At 47.5% G+C, this 18,608-nt stretch overlaps 1 protein-coding gene across 1 annotated transcript; it reads left to right on the top strand.

The window, feature by feature from the left end:
* The first annotated feature begins 9,694 nt into the window (after nucleotides 1-9,694).
* Nucleotides 9,695-12,139, top strand: LOC127344853 (uncharacterized). Its single transcript, XM_051371201.2, has 7 exons — nucleotides 9,695-9,876; nucleotides 10,007-10,094; nucleotides 10,179-10,296; nucleotides 10,687-10,778; nucleotides 10,875-10,999; nucleotides 11,150-11,229; nucleotides 11,392-12,139. Exons 1-7 carry the CDS (start codon nucleotides 9,695-9,697, stop codon nucleotides 11,898-11,900), a joined length of 1,194 nt encoding a protein of 397 aa, XP_051227161.2. The 3' UTR covers nucleotides 11,901-12,139.
* The last annotated feature ends 6,469 nt before the right edge of the window (nucleotides 12,140-18,608 follow it).

Genomic DNA, 18,608 nt, shown 5'->3' with positions numbered 1-18,608 from the left:
TGGAGAAGACACGCCTTCTCTTAGCCGTCCACATTATATATAGAAGGCCATGAGTATAATATGTACAATGCACTATCTCGTGTTGTCATTCCTTGCAATTAATAATAATTAATTAAATTTTAGTAGGAAATAATATTTCTAAGGGAGGCATATGGTACAATGGAACTTGTCTTCTCTTATTTTCTAAGGGATCATCCCTTAGCTAAAGAAGACAACCTTCTCTTCATTTATTCTCTCTCCTCTAACTTAGCAAATATCATATATGGCAGCTCTAATAGAAGGTTGATGTCACCCCATTTTATGTGCCCTAAATTAATTAAGGGTATAGCTTTACTCTTAAAATGTAAATACAAAAAATATGTAGCACATAACAAAATTATACAATGAATCTAATAAAAATAATTCTCGAGGGTGCCGCAAAGTCTTGGCTCGCCCGTATTGGCTTAACCTTCCCCTTCACTCACAAAACCATGTGTTCAATGAGGGCATATGTATTTAAGTGTGTTGACATGCGGTGATGCCCTCCTCCTTGGAGAAGTGGATCAACAATCCACCCCACCGCTCGTCCCCGATCACAACAATGGTGGATCATGGATAGATCCCTCCATAGGGTATGGTTGGGTATGCCTAAGAGTGTCCACGTGAAAGCGTTGTCACCTTCATGGCTGGCACAAGCCCGGTTGGCGGATGTGTTAGACAAGGGGGGAGGGCTAGTCCGGGTCACTAGTAGCCATTTTTGGCTTTCAGTGTGGCCTCATGTGCTAGGTATTGTCCCACAATCATGATTTGTTCTCATTTTTCCTTTAAAAATTATAATTTGGGTTTATTATAAAAGTTTATAGAAATTATAAAATACGCCAAACATAATAGAATTTCATCGAGGTCATTTGACCACCTAGCAACCACAATCACCGCCAGAGCAAGTTGTCGACATGTTGATGTCGTCATTCCCCTACCAGAGTCGCCACGACATTGTTGATGATAATCAAGAAGTCTTCGTGCACGTGCAACTAATGACGTTGAACCCTTGATTGATCTAATTTTCCGACACAAAACCTGTAACACATATAGACTGAATGAGATCCACCACTCCATGGGAGAAGCGACCAGATGGCCCTCCTTGGTGCCACTAGGAAGATCGCCACCGTTAAGGTGGGTGAGGAGGTGGGTATACCTATTCTTATCGCACACATCACCACATAGCCACCGTAATGTCGTTATCGGTTGTCCAAACTCTAGTTTTAGAGACCTTACTACATCGTTGAGCGTAGGTCCAAGGTCCTCACCCCTCCCGTTGCCAGAGCAGCAAGTAGAGGAGGCGGTGACGCGTCAATTCCGAGATGGCCAAATGTCGGCGGTGGCTTGGGTGGAACCCTAGTTCGGTGGCTTCTTCTTAGTCGCAACGTGGGTTTCAACTTGCTTTTCGTATGAACCAGGCCATTATGTATTTTTTATCTCTATTTGTATGAATGCGGAGAACAACAATTCCGTTAGGAAAAAGTTCCATCACCCAATATTTGTATGTATTTTTATCTCTATTTGTATGAATGCACAGGAGAAGGCAATCTTCTATGCTACTGGTGCTTCATGTGATCTAACCTGGTCCTATCGAAAATTGGCCAACATGTCGTTTCTCTATATGTATTTGACCAAGGATCAACAAGACTGTCCCGTATAGTAGCCAACTACTGCATATACATATACAAACACGAGATTTAAAAAAATGGTGGACGCATGCATAGATCCCGCTCCCCGCTCCCCAGCATACACCTCATAACACGAACGGTGAACATCCAAATTCTGAATTTACACACGGTTTTGTTTCGAATAAGATACACGGACGGCTATACCGGCCAGCCTTGTTTATCACGAGTACCCGTTTCTGGGGGTACGGGTTCATCTTCTAGCAGACCCTATTTGTCTAACCCCATGAACTGCAGGCCTGCCGATCGAAGCCGGCCGGCAAATCAAAGTGCGTGAACACGACCTATTATATGTTGCTTTGGCTTTTAAGTTAAGCGAAGCAGCAGAACGTGGCGATGAAGTGGCAGCAATATACCACTCCAATCATCAACGGAGAGAATACAATATATTCAGCCAATCGTTGTGATAGAACGATCGACCGATCGATGGCGACCATCGAGGCAAGAACAATGCTTGATTGGTAGTACACTCGACGTGAACCGGCGCACTCTGAAAGTCTGAATAGATGCCATACTTCCTTTTCGTGTGATTCCTTAAACATATCTCGCCGAGCGTAAACTTTGCTCTACAAATAAATAGGAAAAAATTCAAATAATCGGCTGAGACGCTGCAGAACATGATTTTTTCCTCCACGAGAAACAAAATCAATGAGATTAAAGCAGGCCAGCTCCTAGCGCCTGCGCACTATTAGAAGAATATGCCGTCGGGCCTAAGAATTGAAAGGCCAGAGCTAGCTAATCGAGCGGGAAAGGGGTGATGGGAGATCAGCATCGTCACTGATGGCCTGCTGATGATGGGATCGATGGGACATCCATGATCAAGGCCCTGATGGCCAGGCTTGTGCGGAAACGAAAACTTGTGTGCCCATAAGCATAAACCCGTGGCCTGTCAACGACTTGTACTTTTTATTGATAGGTTAGGTATAAGTAGTATCATCTGGCACTCCACTAGTTATGATCATCTCATTGCCACGACGGCGACAGAGTATGCTTTAGAAGGTTTTACACTTGACGTGTACCGGCTCCTGCAGAAGCTGGATTTCCCCATCTAGTCTCCAGTTCCCACTGCGTTAGGGCATTTTCAGCGAGTCATTTTATTTCAGACATCAAAAGTATTTATCTTGTCGGTTTGGTCCTACTTCAATTTTTTATTGTTACGAAGAAGGGAGGTGAGTTGCCCGACCACAGATCTCATGATGCACATAGAAAAATTGCAGAAACATACTAACTGGTCTAGGCACGAGCTCAATCAAATTATCCTGAAATTATAACGCTTTGTGCTAGACACTATTATCACCCACCTCCTCAACTGTTATGTTGTGTATGAGCATACAAGAATTCGTGCGCTCCACATCCTTTCTAACAACATCTTGTTATTTTGTAAATCTGCAAAATTTCTCTTCTTCAAAATTGATGATTGTCTTTACAAATGTAGATCACGGACGGCGATTGGCACCTGGTTATATCCTGAGTGGGCATCCAAGAGGCAAGAGGCTCAATACACAGTTACAAGCTGCCGAATCTACCAGTAGGTCAGCTATCGGCATTGGATACTCGTCCTTTGGAGTGACAAGATTCAAGTTTCTGAAGTCAACACATAACCGCTGACTGATTATAGTCCTTATTTCATGATGGTCATTGATAAAAAAAAAATAGTGAACCTGAAGAGAATTGCCTTTCGTAATCCTAGAAAATATTAGAGAGCACGCAATTGTAAGAACATGTTATGTGGAAGAAATATTGCCAAATCCAAGAACCCAACGATGGCGTGGATTGAGGTGGCGGTGGCGATGGGGACGAATACACAAGACAACGTCGAGGATGGCTGTAGGGACCGAGCTCATCTGATGACGGCACATGCGTTCAAACAACACCGGAAAGAGGATTGGCCTCTGACGAGCAGCGGGTCGCGCCGGAAACGACGAGAAACTGTTAAGGCGATGGCGGCGCGGTGGGGAGAGGGGTATCGATTCTGGAGTGTACCTGAAATATGTCACTGATGGTACTGCCGGGGCGGATCAATACGCTGACATGATGGCAATGGCGCAACGCCACCTGGCCCGTCGATGGGCGGGCGGGCGCGAGCGAGCGGAGGTCGAATGGTCGATCGATACTCGTCAGGACTCAGGAGCCACAACCCAACAGCGACTGGGCAATTGCGATGCGCCGACGGCGATGGACAGACGATAGCTACACCACCGCTCCGGACAGGCGCACAGCACAGTCGAGCCAAGTGTCGGTCCTGGAATGAATGCTACAACGTCGCTCCAAATTGCTTGGTTGAAGAGCTGGTCAGTCCGAGATTCGCAACAAAAAAAATTGGTCAGTCCGGGTGGTACGTCGTGGGCTGGCGCAGGCTGTATCCGGTGGTGGGCTCGCTGAAATTAGTGAAGTGGTCTAGATGGGCTGGCTCAATCACAAGGACACCAGCCACATGACTCGCGTATGTGTGCCCCTTCCACTTCCAGGCCCTTCTTCTCAGCGCCACGGGCGTTGGGCTCATCTCAGGCGCTCACCCGCTGCTCTCCCAAGCCCAGGTGCCCAGGCCGGTGCGACTAAGGCGAGGTTTATTTTCCCTAGGAGGATCCATATTAAAAAAAAATCTACAGTGTCCAAAACCCATATAATGGCGTACGAAACACGGAGTAAAAACTTGCAAGTTTGGACGGTCTTCCTTCAAAAGAAACTCACATCTCCCGTATTCCTTTCTTCAATTCCAAACCTGCATCCTATATGTAGCCGTTTCGCGGTACACATTCCCCTCAAATAAGCTTGGACATTTAAACTGAAAATTGAAAGTTCAATCTCATAAACAAGATATTTGAACAATAATCTAACGGCCTTATTTTCAAGAAACATACTAGCTTCCAACTCCTAACAAAATTAAAAGGTTGGGGCTTGGAAACTTCCCAGGTAATATAAATCTTGACCACTCAACCAACAATTAACGGAACCTTTAGCGCAACAAACCTAGGTCTGTTTCAACTGAAGACACAAATAAATTCGAAGTTATTATCTACAAGTTCAATTCAAGGATAAAAACTTCCATTTCACATTCATTAAGAGCATATGATTGAGTAAATAGAGTTTTTCTCACCTCACTAACTAACTAACTTACTACGAAAATAGAACCAAATACTATATTTCCTTAGTTCAACTATAGCTTTAAATTCAGACGGGAAATAGGAGCATAGCACTGCATATGGAACTTTGGAAAGCTGAAGCCCACACTAGCTTGTCATCGACACAAACAGCTATGGTGGCACAAACCTGAAAAGCCTATTTGTTGCTCGGTACCGGTGTAGACGATCATGGCAGCATATCTCCTGATTCAACTTTGGATGGTTGGGTGCGGAAACCAAAACAAGTGACATGGTGCTAGCACGAATTGCAACGACGGTGGAGGTCCTAAAGGGATGACGCATCCACTATGAAGTTTTGTCAGATCAAAGATCGATGGCACACGAAGAAGAAGGAAAAAGGATAAGAGGTTGGGTAACTTGGCAAAAGGAAAGAGAATGTTGATGGAAATAAAGGGTCAGATTGTGTGAGTAAATAAGGGAAACTATTCAAATAGTTTTACAAGCTTCATTCTTTCAAAAGTTATGCACAATTTGTTAATTAGAGGAAAATGAGACAATAGCTAGAAAAAGATACAACACATTTGTGACCTAGAATGAAGTAGAAATAGAGCACGCCCCTAACATCATCAAACATGGCAAACACAAGCAAGCCAAACCCAACACATGTCCCTGAGGAGCTTCACCCGTGATCATTAGCGTCATTGTAACGTCGACGAGAGCTTAGGTTTCTCGTGTTTGGTTCGCGAGCTTCCAAAAATGTAGGAGTACAAAAAATATCATGAAACTTATGCCGGAAGGGTATTTTGATTACATCAAACGCCACTGCGTAAATGGGTGGTTATAAAGGTGGGATTAGGTATCCGGAAAGTTTGAGTTGAGGCATATGGATCAACAGTGGGATTTGTCTATCCGATGACGGATAGATATACTCTGGGCCCTCTCGGTGGAATATTGTCTAATTATCTTGAAAGCATATGAATGGTTCATAAGAGACCACATACCACGGTACGAGTAAAGAGTACTTGTCGGAGATGAGGTTGAACGAGGTATAGAGATACCGATGATCAAACCTCGGACAAGTAAAATATCGCGTGACAAAGGGAATCGGTATCGTATGTAAATGGTTCATTCGATCACTAAGTCATCGTTGAATATGTGGGAGCCATTATGGATCTCTAGATCCCGCTATTGGTTATTGGTCGGAGAGAAGTCTCAACCATGTCTGCATAGTTCGCGAACCGTAGGGTGACACACTTAAGGTTTGATGTCGTTTGAGTAGATATGGAATATGGAATGGAGTTCGAAGTTTTGTTCGGAGTCTCGGATGGGATCCAGAACATCACGAGGAGTTCTGGAATGGTCCGAAGAATAAGATTCATATATAGGAAGTCATATTCCAAGTTTGGAAATGATCCGGTGCATTTATGGCAGGTTCTAGAAGGTTCTAGAAAAGTCCGGAAGAAATCACCATGGAAAGTGGAGTCCCGGAGGGACTCCACCTTGCATGGCCAGCCAACCCTAAAGGGGAGGAGTCCAAGGTGGACTCCCCAAGGGTGGCCGGCCAACCCCCCAAGGAAGGGGTGGGAGTCCCACCTTGAGTGGGATTTCCCCCTTGGGTAGGTTTTGTCCCTATGGAAAGTTTTGGTTTCGGGTCTTATTCGAAGACTTGGATACCAACACTTGGGGATTTCCACCTATATAATGAGGAGGAGAGGGAGGGGGCTGCCCACTCTTGGCCGCACCACCTAGGGCTGCCCATGGCCGGCGCCCTAGCCACCCCCTCTCCCCAAACCCTAGCCTATCCTCCTCCACCACTTCTCCCGCATACGCTTAGGCGAAGCCCTGCCGGAGTTCTCCACCACCACCGCCACCACGCCGTCGTGTTGTCGGGATTCCGAGGAGGATCTACTACTTTCGCTGCCCGCTGGAACGGGGAGAAGGACGTCGTCTTCATCAACACCGAACGTGTGACCGAGTACGGAGGTGCTGCCCGATTGTGACACCGTCAAGATCTTCTACGCGCTTTTGAAAGCGGCAAGTGATCGTCTACCGCAGTAACGAGAGCCTCCTCTTGTAGGCTTTGGAAATCTTCAAGGGTTAGTCTCGTTCATCCCCTCGTTGCTACCGTCTTCTAGATTGCATCTTGGCTTGGATTGCGTTCTCGCGGTAGGAAATTTTTTGTTTTCTATGCTACGAATCCCATCAGTATCATCCTCGGATGATGTGTCAATGACATGGTGTTGTACAAAAGCTCGATCGTGCTACTATCCATTATGTAAAAGATGAAGGACAATAATCTGATACATGGTCACTAGATCATTGTTTATCACAAACACAAATGAGCATCAAAATAGAGGCTGAGTTCGCACTTCAAACTCGATCGGGCAAATGGCGGAACATGTCATGGGCGTCACAGTTCACCAACGCACCAGGCTTACAACAGATGTAGTTGAGCCAACCTAGCCCGATCGAGGAGGATAGCCGCAAAAGGCAACCACCTCTGGCGACGGCGTGGATTGAGGTGGCGGTGGCGACCGTAGGGCGCAAGCTCCAGTGGCACATGCGTTGGCCCTGGCAACGAGGAGAAACAACACAAGTGGCGGCGGCACGGTGGAGAGGGGAGAACTTTTCTGAAGTAGAATGGAAGTGCGCCACGGATGGGATGATCCAGGAGGTTAAAAGCAGAATACGCGCGGATGCTTTTCACGTGACCGTAATTCCAACCTAAATTTAAGCTGAAAATTATGCCCCGAAGCCGAAGGCCGAACAGGTTCACCATGCTCTGTTCATTTGAGGTGAATTGGTACGTACGCGCAGACTTGCTCGTTTTGTTTGGATAGCCGCTGTATCACTGGAGCTCATGTGCCAAAGAGATTTTTGGGTTAGTCCAGGATTTTATATTTTTTGATCTTAGGGTCAGTCCAGGATGGGACGTAGTGGCCTGGCGCAGCCGTGCAGGCCGTATCCGATGGTGGCCTCGTGCAAACTTGTGAATTAAGTGGTCTAGATGGGCTGGCTTGCTCACAGGGACACCAGCCCATGTGCACGACCATGACTCGCGTATGTGGCCAATCCAGGCCCTTCTTCTCAGCGACGCGAGAGTCCGACTTGTCTCGGGCCCTCAGCCGCTGCTCTGCCTAGCCCAGGCCTGTGCGACTAAGGCGAGGTTTTATTTTCTTTCTAGTGACCTTCCGTCCAATAACATACTAGCTTCCAACTTCTAACGAAATTAAAAGCTGGGGGCTTGGCAACTTCCAAGATAATATAAACCTTCATCATTCAACCAACAATTAACACAACCATTAGCGTAATAAACCTACGTGTGTTTCAATTGAAGACACAAATAAATTCGGAGTTATGTATCTACAAGTTCAATTCAAGGATAAGAACTTCCATTTCACATTCATTAAGAGCATATGATTGAGTAAATAGAGTTTTTCTCGGCTCACTAACTAACTAACTTACTACAAAAATAGAACAAAATAATATATTTCCTTAGTTCAACTACATCTTCAAGTTCAGACGGGAAATAGGAGGATAGCACTGCATATGGAACTTTGGAATGCTGCAGCCGACGCTAGCTTGTCATCGACACAAACAGCTATGGCGGCGCAAACCTGAAAAGCCTATTTGTTGCTCGGAACCGGTACAGACGATCATGGCAGTTTATCTCCTGATTCGACTCTGGATGGTTGGATGCGGAAACGAAAACAAGTGACATGGTGCTAGCACGAATTACAACGATGGTGGAGCTCCTAAAGGGATGACACATCCACTATGAAGTTTTCAAAGATCGACGGCACACGAAGAAGAAGAAGGCAAAAGGAAAGAGGTTGGGTAACTTGGCAAAAGGACAGAGGATGTTCATGGAAATAAAGGGTCGGGTTGTGTACATGAGTAAATAAGGGAAACTATTCAAATAGTTTTACAAGCTTCATTATTTCAAAAGCTATGCACAATTAGTTAATTAGAGGAAAATCATACAAGAGCTAGAGAAAAGATACAACACATTCGTGACCTAGCATGAAGTAGAAATAGAGCACGCGCTCGTGACATCATCAAACATGACAAACACAAGCAACCCAAACCCAACACATGTCCCTAAGGAGCTTCACCCGTGATCACTAGCGTCATTGTAACGTCGACGAGAGCTTAGGTTTCTCTTGTTGGGTTTGCGAGTTTCAGAAAATGTAGGAGTATAAAAAAAAATCATGAAACTAATAGATTTGCTTGGTTTCACTACATGGAAGAGGTAAGAATGCCTCCGAAGAAATGTTGAAAGTGATTTTTCTGAGATTGAATCAATAAGAGAAACCTAAGATCATAGGAAAGATTCTATGATTTTTGGTCTCACAAACAAACCATCTATTCGGTAGAAAACGGACTAGCAAAGAAGCCTAGATTGATAAGAGTTCTTCAGTACGATCTTCTTCTTTTTCGAATGTGAATGATGCAGATAGTACCAACTTCACCAAAGAGCTGAGCTTGAGACACCCATCGCCATTGCCCATTGCTGGTCACCGCGCCACGCCAAGTGTCCAGCGCATAAACCCATGCGTTTGATGTGCGACAGTCGACACGACGCACCCACCACCAGGCAGCACCACACGCTGCTCCCAAAACCCCTGCCCGATAGACTAGGCCCTCGATCGCTAACCACGGTTCCCCTCTTTGCCAAACCAGTGAAAGCTCCCAGCTCTTTATCTAACCACGGTTAAACCCCTCGCTTCCCAAAGGAGAAGGTGGTGCGGTGAGCGCCAGCGCTCCACTGCCGCTTCCATATAGGCAGGCAGGCTGCCCTGCTCGGCGCCCGTCCCCCTTCCCATTTCTAGTAACCCACGGCCGCGGGCTCTCGAACCCAGCGATCAAAGAGCAGACCGCGCGCGGCCTCGCTCTGTCATGGTCACCATGGCGAACAAGAAGCCCTGGTGCGGCGCCGCCGCCGCCACCACCCGGCTGTCCCCTGTCTCCTGGGGCTCCCGCATTGCCCCGTCCCGCGCGCGGAGGCACAAGAAGAAGAGGAGGGGCAGGGGCGGCGGCGCCGTCGTTGCGCCGACGACGGGGTCGTCCATCTACAGAGGCGTCTGCAGGTGAGCGGCCAGCCCTGCGGTTCGATCTTTCTTCCGTTCTTGGGTTCATCCGAAATCTTGGCTTTGTGTTCCTGGTGGTTGATTTCCGAGAGGTGTTCGTCCGTTGAGTTGCGTTGTTGGTGGACTGCAGGAACATCGGCTCGGGGAAGTACGAGGCGCACCTGTGGGACGGGCACCGCCGGAGCACGGCCCAGGAGAGGAAAGGCCGCCAAGGTGAGGCCTTTTTCCTGTCCGGCCAACGCGGACAATATCGTTGTGCTCCTCTCCGTTTCCCTTGATTATTCTCGATTACTCTGTTCTAGTTTCATGTGCTGACATTTTTCTTGTTTGCAATTCGGCGTTCGTCCGCCTTGGAATCTGTGTGGTGGCGATACGCGTCCAATGCCTGCTGTCCCCTCTCGCTCCCAATAGTTTATCTGGGTGAGTTCAAGATCCTCCTCTCCCTTCTTGGAAAAGCTCGCGTACTTTTCATTGCCATGATTCGAAAACTAGTATTCTGCATGGTTCCAAAGTTCAGAACTTGATACTGCAATTGTGCCATTGTCCCGGGCAATGGTATCAGCCTATTATTTTCGAATTTGAATCCGCAACCAACCCACTTCCTTCTTTTCCTTGGAGGGAAAAAGAAGGGGTAAAGGAAAACAGAAAAGGCAGCGTCTTGGTAAAGTGGAAAAGCTCATTCTATATCTTTGTCCCCATGCATGCGTCCAAAACTGATATGCACGAAGGATTCAGAGGCCGTGTAGACGACTGCGTGCAAGCGCAGACATTAGCTAAACGCATTGGATTAATCTAGAAGTTTCTTTGCAGGATCTTATGAGACAGAGGAGGCAGCAGCTCGCACCTACGACCTCGCGGCGCTCAAGTACTGGGGCTCGGACTGCGGGATCCTCAACTTCCCTGTAAGTTCAGTCCAGGATCACCTGTAGTAGTAATTCTCTTCAGAGTTGCAGTGAAATTCAGTTAAGAACTTAAGATCGCTGTTGCGATAAATGCAGATGGAGACGTACGATCAGGAGCGCGAGAGGATGCAGCGCGTGACAAGGAAGGAGTACATGGCCCAGCTGAAGCGCAACAGCTGTGGCTTCGCCAGGGGCGTCTCCAAGTACAGGGGAGTTGCCAGGTGCGCGCGCATCCCTCGAGCTTAACTGTATCCTCTGTCAGATTGAATTGAATACTGTGGTGACATGTTTTGCATGGAAATTTCAGTTTATTGCTGCACTGTTAACTCCCGGTGATCTCGATGATGACAGCTTACTGGCACGAATTTCAGGCATCACCAGAACGACCGGTGGGAGGCGAGGATCACCTGCGCCACCGTCGGCGGGCAGTGCGTCTACCTGGGCTCGTTCGGTGCGTTTCTCTCTGTCCTTCAAACTGTAGAATAGTAGATTCATGTAGCACAGTAGCAGAGAACACACGCACACAGATCAATGGAGTAGCTAATCGTTTCTTCACTGGAGAAGACCAAGTATCTGAAAGGTGTCGCTGTTCTTGTTGCGTTTTCCACTGCAGCTACCGAGGAAGAGGCGGCCAGGGCGTACGACCTGGCGGCGATACAGCTCCGCGGCTTCGGCGCCGTCACCAACTTCGACGTCGACTACTACATGGATCCAGTCCAGGATACGGCGGCGCGTCCACGCCCTCCGTCGGCTCCGCTGCTCCTGCAGCCCAAGGACGAACCCGAGTCTGCTGAACCCGAGGCCGTCGCCCCGCCCGCCCCGGTGCTCCGCGACGACGTCGACGACGTGGACCGCGCCGTCGCGGAGGTCCTGGAGGCGCTCTGCGTGGACCCCGCCGACTTCAACGCCAGGTACAACCTGCCCCGCCACCGGTGCTGGCCGTCATCGGAGGATGACGATGTGCGCGACCTTCCGAGGGACGTGGGCTTCGAGGAAGACATCGACAGCGTGTTCTTCGACGACACGCCCGGCACCGGCACCGCGCCTTCCCAGGCCAATGTGGCAGTGATCTCTTGCGCAGCCGCCACGATCAGCTCGTCGGCGCTAGGCCGCTGTTGGTGATCGGTGCTGGTGCCGGTGTATCCCCCGTTCGTTTAAGTACGTGTCCGTGGCTTAGGCTCGTAGTCTCTGCCAGTGGGTTGTACATATCTCTGGTCAAGTACCAAATGCGGCTAATTTTGGCGAGCAGATTAAGTGACAGTGACGACGTTGTGTCCGGCCGCTTGCCGGTTCCTTGTAACACGAGCAAGTGGGAGAACTGGAGAAGGCCGTCTCGAGCTTTTGATTTGAAACTTTCGGTATTTGCACCTTGTCGCCTAACGATCGATACATTGCTCGCTCGGTCATGTTGATTTGACATGAGCCTGTGCAGGTGCCTAGCTTAAATGTGTTTTTTTAAGTAATCATATTTCATTAGACAATCTGAAGATTACATATATGGTCATCACTTGAGACAAACATGCTTGTCAAGCAAACTTGCACAAAAAGAAACCCAGAATAACTAACACTAAAATTCTACCCTTAGAGAAACTTGTGCCTCGTCGCACTGTTGTCCACCATCGTCCTTCGCCGCCGTCAAGGAAGCTTCGAAAAAAGAGGCACACATCCGTTGTACCCAGATCTGGGAATGCACCTTCAGATACAACGATGCTTTCCGAGCCGACGAACCGGACCGTCGCAAACGATGAAACCAAGACTTTGTGGCACGTCGGCCAGGGATCTTCCCCGTGGTCACCAAATTTCGACGCCGTCAACTTCATCCAACACAGTCAGAGAAGAGGAACGTCGCCGCCTTTCGTCATCCACACACCCAACTGCAAGACACCAAACAAACCTACATCAACCGACGCGACTGCCACCCGTGAGAGTGGTGAACGCTAACTACCAGACACGAATCTCACTGGATCAAGAGACCGACGAGACGACCGGGCCACCTACCCCTCAACGCTACTGGTAGGAGAAACACCGAGATGGAGAAAAAGCAAAGGCAATTTTTTCCAACGCGGCGCCATCTCCTCCATGGAAAAGCACCTCAAGGAAAGACTAGGCCAACCCTAATTACAGGCTGGAGCGAAGCCCGAGTCCCCACACCCTCCCGTCGCCGGAACGACGGGGAGGAGGCGGGGACCGGCGGTTTGCTAGAGAAGTTGGGGGCAGATGCATTTTCTTTCTCCGTGCCTAGCTTAAATGTTTAATGCTCTAGGACGGATCATGCATAAAGATTTTGTCGCCTGAAACTGCGAAATCGTTTGGGCACCTTGTTGTTTTGTCCAGAGAACGTCGTCGTCTGCTACAAAGGACGTCGGTGTCTGCAACTTATGGCGGCGGCGGGGCTATATGAAGGGCGGCAACAACTAAGTGAGGGATTCGCAAAAAAAAAACTAAGTGAGGGCTAGATATATACTCACTCTCCTAGAAGGATCGATCAACCGTTTGTACGTTTGTGTCAACGCTTCAGCGCAGTATGAACAGAAACCCACGATCGATCTAGGTAAGGCCCCGAAGGACCGAGAAGCTCCATTAAACGGTGGGTACAAATAAAAAAGGACTTTGGCTTGAGTAGCAGTAGCACAAGAGTCCTGAAATATTACAAGAAGGACCCCAAAAAAGATAAAGTGAAAAGCAATCAAGTCCTTCTTCTCCACTGCACCGTTGACTGAATCTCGGGACACGGTCGCTGGCGGCGATGCCGGGGACTACGCCACTTGGTTCATCGCCAGGATGGACCACCGTGTCGAGATTGAAGATCTTCCCCCGCAACACTAAGGCCTGGAGGAAGTTGATTCTCCCCGGAGCAAATTCTCCCGAGGTGCGGAGAGGCCCCCTTGGCCAAAGATAGCGGCGGCTGAAGACGTCGTCGCTTGGGATCTGCCGCCGAGTGAGAGCTTCCATCGTGATGAGCACCGCACGCTCACCAGTGTGCGTCCGAACTCGAGATCGACGAACTTTGGGGCTCGCACCCTCCTGTGATGTGGCCTAAGGGCTAGGATGTGCCCAGATCCCATGAATTTGACCAAGTGAGTGATGAATGAGGGGGAAGAGGATGAAGAACACAAGATCCAAATAAGAACACACACACACACACAACCCAACACAAACCAATTTACTCCCTTGGTAGGTTAGACCAAGCCAATAGAACCACTTCTTAGAGAGACCCTTGGGTAGAATCTAAGAAGTGAGAGATTGGTGATGGAGATCCAACTAGAACTTGGATGAAAGAGGTAGAAGCCTTGAATCATCCATGAAGAGCAGAAATCCCTCAAGAGTGCCTTGATACAAAGAACATAGTTCTAGGGAGACAAAGCTCAAAGTAGTTTAAGCCTAAATCTTGTCTAACCCTAATCTGGGGAGAGGGATGAGGTACTTATAGGTCCAGATTCATACAGGGGTAAAATGGGCATTACAGAAAGTATCCTGGTCCATAGATGATAAATCAACGGTCTGGATGAAGTCAACTCGGGTGAGGCCGGCAGTGCCGGCGTGCACGGGGCGGCAGTGCCGGTGGGGCCGACAGTGCCGGTGGTATTGGGGCCGCAGTGCCGGCCCTGGGTCTTCGTTGCGTCTTCAAGAGTAGGGCAGCGATGCAGGAGTGTGCAGGCCGGTGCGGGCGTCACAGGGGCAGCGTGCCGGGTGTGCAGCCGGCGATGCCGGTGTCCGAAGGCAGCGGTGCCGGGTGTCGAGGCCGGCAGCTCCGGGGTGGCGAGGCCGGCAGTGCCGGTCCTGAGTGGCGGCCTCCGGCTGGAACTCTTCTTCTCCTCCTTCCTTGTCCAGCATCGGATCTCCTGCGACGTTCTTCTCTCGGGGCTCGTATCTGATAACACAAAGCATATCGGCATGAGGTAGCATTCCATCCAAAGTAGTTCCAAGATTGAGCGTCGAGAGGATTGAGTTCACCTTTTCATGTAGTGCTTTAACCCGAGCTCGAGTCATAGGTCCACTTGGGGGAATGGTTGGTCTTGATGTAGTGTCGTCCTTAGGCGGGGCTGCATCATCTCCTCCCTTGGGAGAGAGTCGTCATCGACTCTTGTTCCTCCTCATCTCCATGATAGGGTGAGAGATCCGAGATGTTGAACATGTTGCTCACCAAGTACTTGGAGGTTGGTATGTCGATGACGTAGGCGTTATTGTTGATGCGCTTGAGGACCTTGAATGGTCCATCTCCTCTTGGCTTTAGCTTGGAGTTGCGTTCATGAGGGAACCTCTCTTTGCGAAGGTGAATCCAAACGAGGTCTCATTCTTCAAATATCCTTTCCTTCTTCTTGGCGTTGAGGCGGGTAGCTTGACGAAGCACATGCTCTTGGATGGTTGCTCTTGTGTCCTCGTGAAGTTTCTTCATGGCGGTGGTGCGCTTGTCGAAGCCCATGTTCGTCCTCTCATGAAGAGGTAGTGGGAGGATGTCAAGTGCCGTAGGAGGGTCGAAGCCGTAGACGATCATGAATGGACTCCGTGATATTGTAGAGTGCGTGGCTCGATTATTGGCGAACTCCGCGTGCGGAAAGCACTCTTCCCATGACTTCAAGTTTTTCTTCACTAGTGTGCGTAGAAGAGTTGAGAGGCTTCGATTGACCACTTCCGTTTGTCCGTCCGTTTGCGGGTGTGAGGATGATGAGAACAAGAGCTTCACTCCAAACTTTGCCATGAGCGACTTCCATAGATAGCTCATAAACTTGACGTCTCGATCCGACACAATGCTTGCCGGTATTCCGTGTAGGCGAACGACTTCCCTGAAAAACAACGAAGCAATGTGTGAAGCACCATCGGTCTTATGGCATGGTATAAAATGAGCCATTTTAGAGAACCTATCCACTACCACAAAGTTCGAATCATGCCCATGTTTTGTTCGTGGTAATCCTAATACAAAGTCCATGCTTATATCCGACCATGGTGCATATGGAATAGGCAAAGGTGTGTAAAGACCATAAGGGTTGGTGGTGGATGATAACTAGTGAAGCACACGTCCGTTGGGAACCCCAAGAGGAAGGTGTGATGCGTACAGCAGCAAGTTTTCCCTCATTAAGAAACCGAGGTTATCGAACCAGTAGGAGATGAAGGCCACGTGAAGGTTGTTGGTGAAGGAGTGTAGTGCGGCGCAACACCAGGGATTCCGGCGCCAACGTGGAACCCGCACAACACAATCAAAATACTTTGCCCCAACTTAACAGTGAGGTTGTCAATCTCACCGGCTTGCTGTAAACAAAGGAGTAAACGTATGGTGTGGAAAATGATGTTTGCTTGTGAAGAACAACAGAGAACAGAGATTGTAGTAGATTATATTTCAGATGTAAAAGAATGGACCGGGGTCCACAGTTCACTAGTGGTGTCTCTCCAATAAGATAAATAGCATGTTGGGTGAACAAATTACAGTTGGGCAATTGACAAATAGAGAGGGCATAACAATGCACATACATATCATGATGACTAATATGAGATTTACTTAGGGCATTACGACAAAGAACATAGACCGCTATCCAGCATGCATCTATGCCTAAAAAGTCCACCTTCGGGTTAGCATCCGCACCCCTTCCAGTATTAAGTTGCAAACAACAGACAATTGCATTAAGTATGGTGCGTAATGTAATCAATACAAATATCCTTAGACAAAGCATTGATGTTTTATCCCTAGTGGCAACAGCACATCCATAACCTTAGAACTTTCTGTCACTGTCCCAGATTCAATGGAGGCATGAACCCACTATCGAGCATAAATACTCCCTCTTGGAGTTACAAGTATCAACTTGGCCAGAGCCTCTACTAGCAACGGAGAGCATGCAAGATCATAAACAACACATATATGATAGATCAATAATCAACTTGACATAGTATTCCATATTCATCGGATCCCAACAAACACAACATGTAGCATTACAAATAGACGATCTTGATCATGATAGGCAGCTCACAAGATCTAAACATGATAGCACAAGAGGAGAAGATAACCATCTAGCTACTGCTATGGACACATAGTCCAAGGATGAACTACTCACGCATCAATCCGGAGGCGGGCATGATGGTGTAGAGTCCTCCGGTGATGATTTCCCTCTCCGGCAGGGTGCCGGAGGCGATCTCCTGAATCCCCCGAGATGGGATTGGCGGCAACAGCGTCACAGTATGTTTTCTCGTATCGTGGCTCTCGGTACTAGGGTTTTTGCGATGGAGAGAATAAATAGGCGAAGGGGCAGAGTCGGGAGGCGGCCGAGGGGCCCACCCCTCCAGGCCGCGCCGGCCTAGGGTGTGGGGCCACCTTGGCCCCTCTCCATCTCTCCTTCGGTGTTTTGGAAAGCTCCGTGGAAAATAAGACCATGGGCTTTTGTTTCGTCCAATTCCGAGAATATTTCCTGTGTAAGATTTCTGAAACAAAAAATAGCAGAAAACAGGAACTGACGCTTCGGCATCTTGTTAATAGGTTAGTGCCGGAAAATGCATCAAAATGATATAAAGTGTATATAAAACATGTGAGTATTGTCATAAAACTAGCATGGAACATAAGAAATTATAGATACGTTTGAGACGTATCAAGCATCCCCAAGCTTAGTTCCTACTCGCCCTCGAGTAGGTAAACGATAACAAGGATAATTTCTGAAGTGACATGCTGCTATCATAATCTTGATCAATACTATTGTAAAGCATATGAGATGAATGAAGTGATTCAAAGCAATGGTAAAGATAATGAATAAACAACTGATCATATAGCAAAGACTTTTCATGAATAGTACTTTCAAGACAAGCATCAATAAGTCTTGCATAGGAGTTAACTCATAAAGCAATAGATTCTTAGTAGAAAGTTTTGAACCAACACAAAGGAAGATATAAGTTTCAGCAGTTGCTTTCAACTTCGACATGTATATCTCATGGATAATTGTCAATACAAAGTAATATGATGAATGCAAATAAGCAAGTATGTAGGAATCAATGCACACAGTTGACGCAAGTGTTTGCTTCTAAGATAGAAAGAAGTAGGTAAACTGACTCAACATAAAGTAAAGAAAGGCCCTTCGCAGAGGGAAGCAGAGATTACTCTTGTGCTAGAGCTTTTTTATTTTGGAATCATAGAAACAATTTTGTCAACGGTAGTAATAATTCATATGTGTTATGCATAAGACATCCTATAAGTTGCAAGCCTCATGCATCGAATACCAATAGTGCTTGCACCTTGTCCTAATTAGCTTAGATTTCCATGGATTATCATTGCATTACATATGTTTCAACCAAGTGTCACAAAGGGGTACCTCTATGTCACCTGTACAAAGGTCCAAGGAGATAGATCGCATTTGATTTCTCGTTTTTGATAGATCTCAATTTAAGGACATCCGTACCGGGACAACATAGAAAATAGATAACGGACTCCTCTTTAATGCTTAAGCATTCAACAACAGATAATATTCTCATAAGAGATTGAGGATTAATGTCCAAACTGAAACTTCCACCATGATACATGGCTTTGGTTGGCGGCCCAATGTTCTTCTCTAACAATATGCATACTCAAACCATTTAATCATGATAAATCACCCTTACTTCAGACAAGACGAACATGCATAGCAACTCACATGATATTCAACAAAGGTGTAACAGTTGATGGCGTCCCCAGAAACATGGTTACCGCTCAACAAGCAACTTATAAGAAATAAGATACATAAGTAACATATTCAACACCACAATAGTTTTTAAAGCTATTTTCCCATGAGCTATGTATTGCAAAGACAAAGAATGAAATTTTAAAGGTAGCACGCAAGCAATTTACTTGGAATGGAAGAAAAATACCACGTAGTAGGT

Source organism: Lolium perenne, chromosome 3 (genome assembly GCF_019359855.2).
Source record: "Lolium perenne isolate Kyuss_39 chromosome 3, Kyuss_2.0, whole genome shotgun sequence".
In the NCBI taxonomy this organism is placed as follows: Eukaryota; Viridiplantae; Streptophyta; class Magnoliopsida; order Poales; family Poaceae; genus Lolium; species Lolium perenne.
Note: the sequence above shows the minus strand (reverse complement) of the source record. Positions and strands in the feature narration are given on the sequence as shown.

Bases quoted from the DNA above. Each gene is read 5' to 3' on its own strand.
- LOC127344853 (XM_051371201.2), top strand. From the start codon at position 9,695: ATGGCGAACAAGAAGCCCTGGTGCGGCGCCGCCGCCGCCACCACCCGG. The intron at 9,877-10,006 runs GTGAGCGGCCAG...GGTGGACTGCAG, and splicing joins ATCTACAGAGGCGTCTGCAG to GAACATCGGCTCGGGGAAGT. The intron at 10,095-10,178 runs GCCTTTTTCCTG...ACTCTGTTCTAG, and splicing joins GGAAAGGCCGCCAAGGTGAG to TTTCATGTGCTGACATTTTT.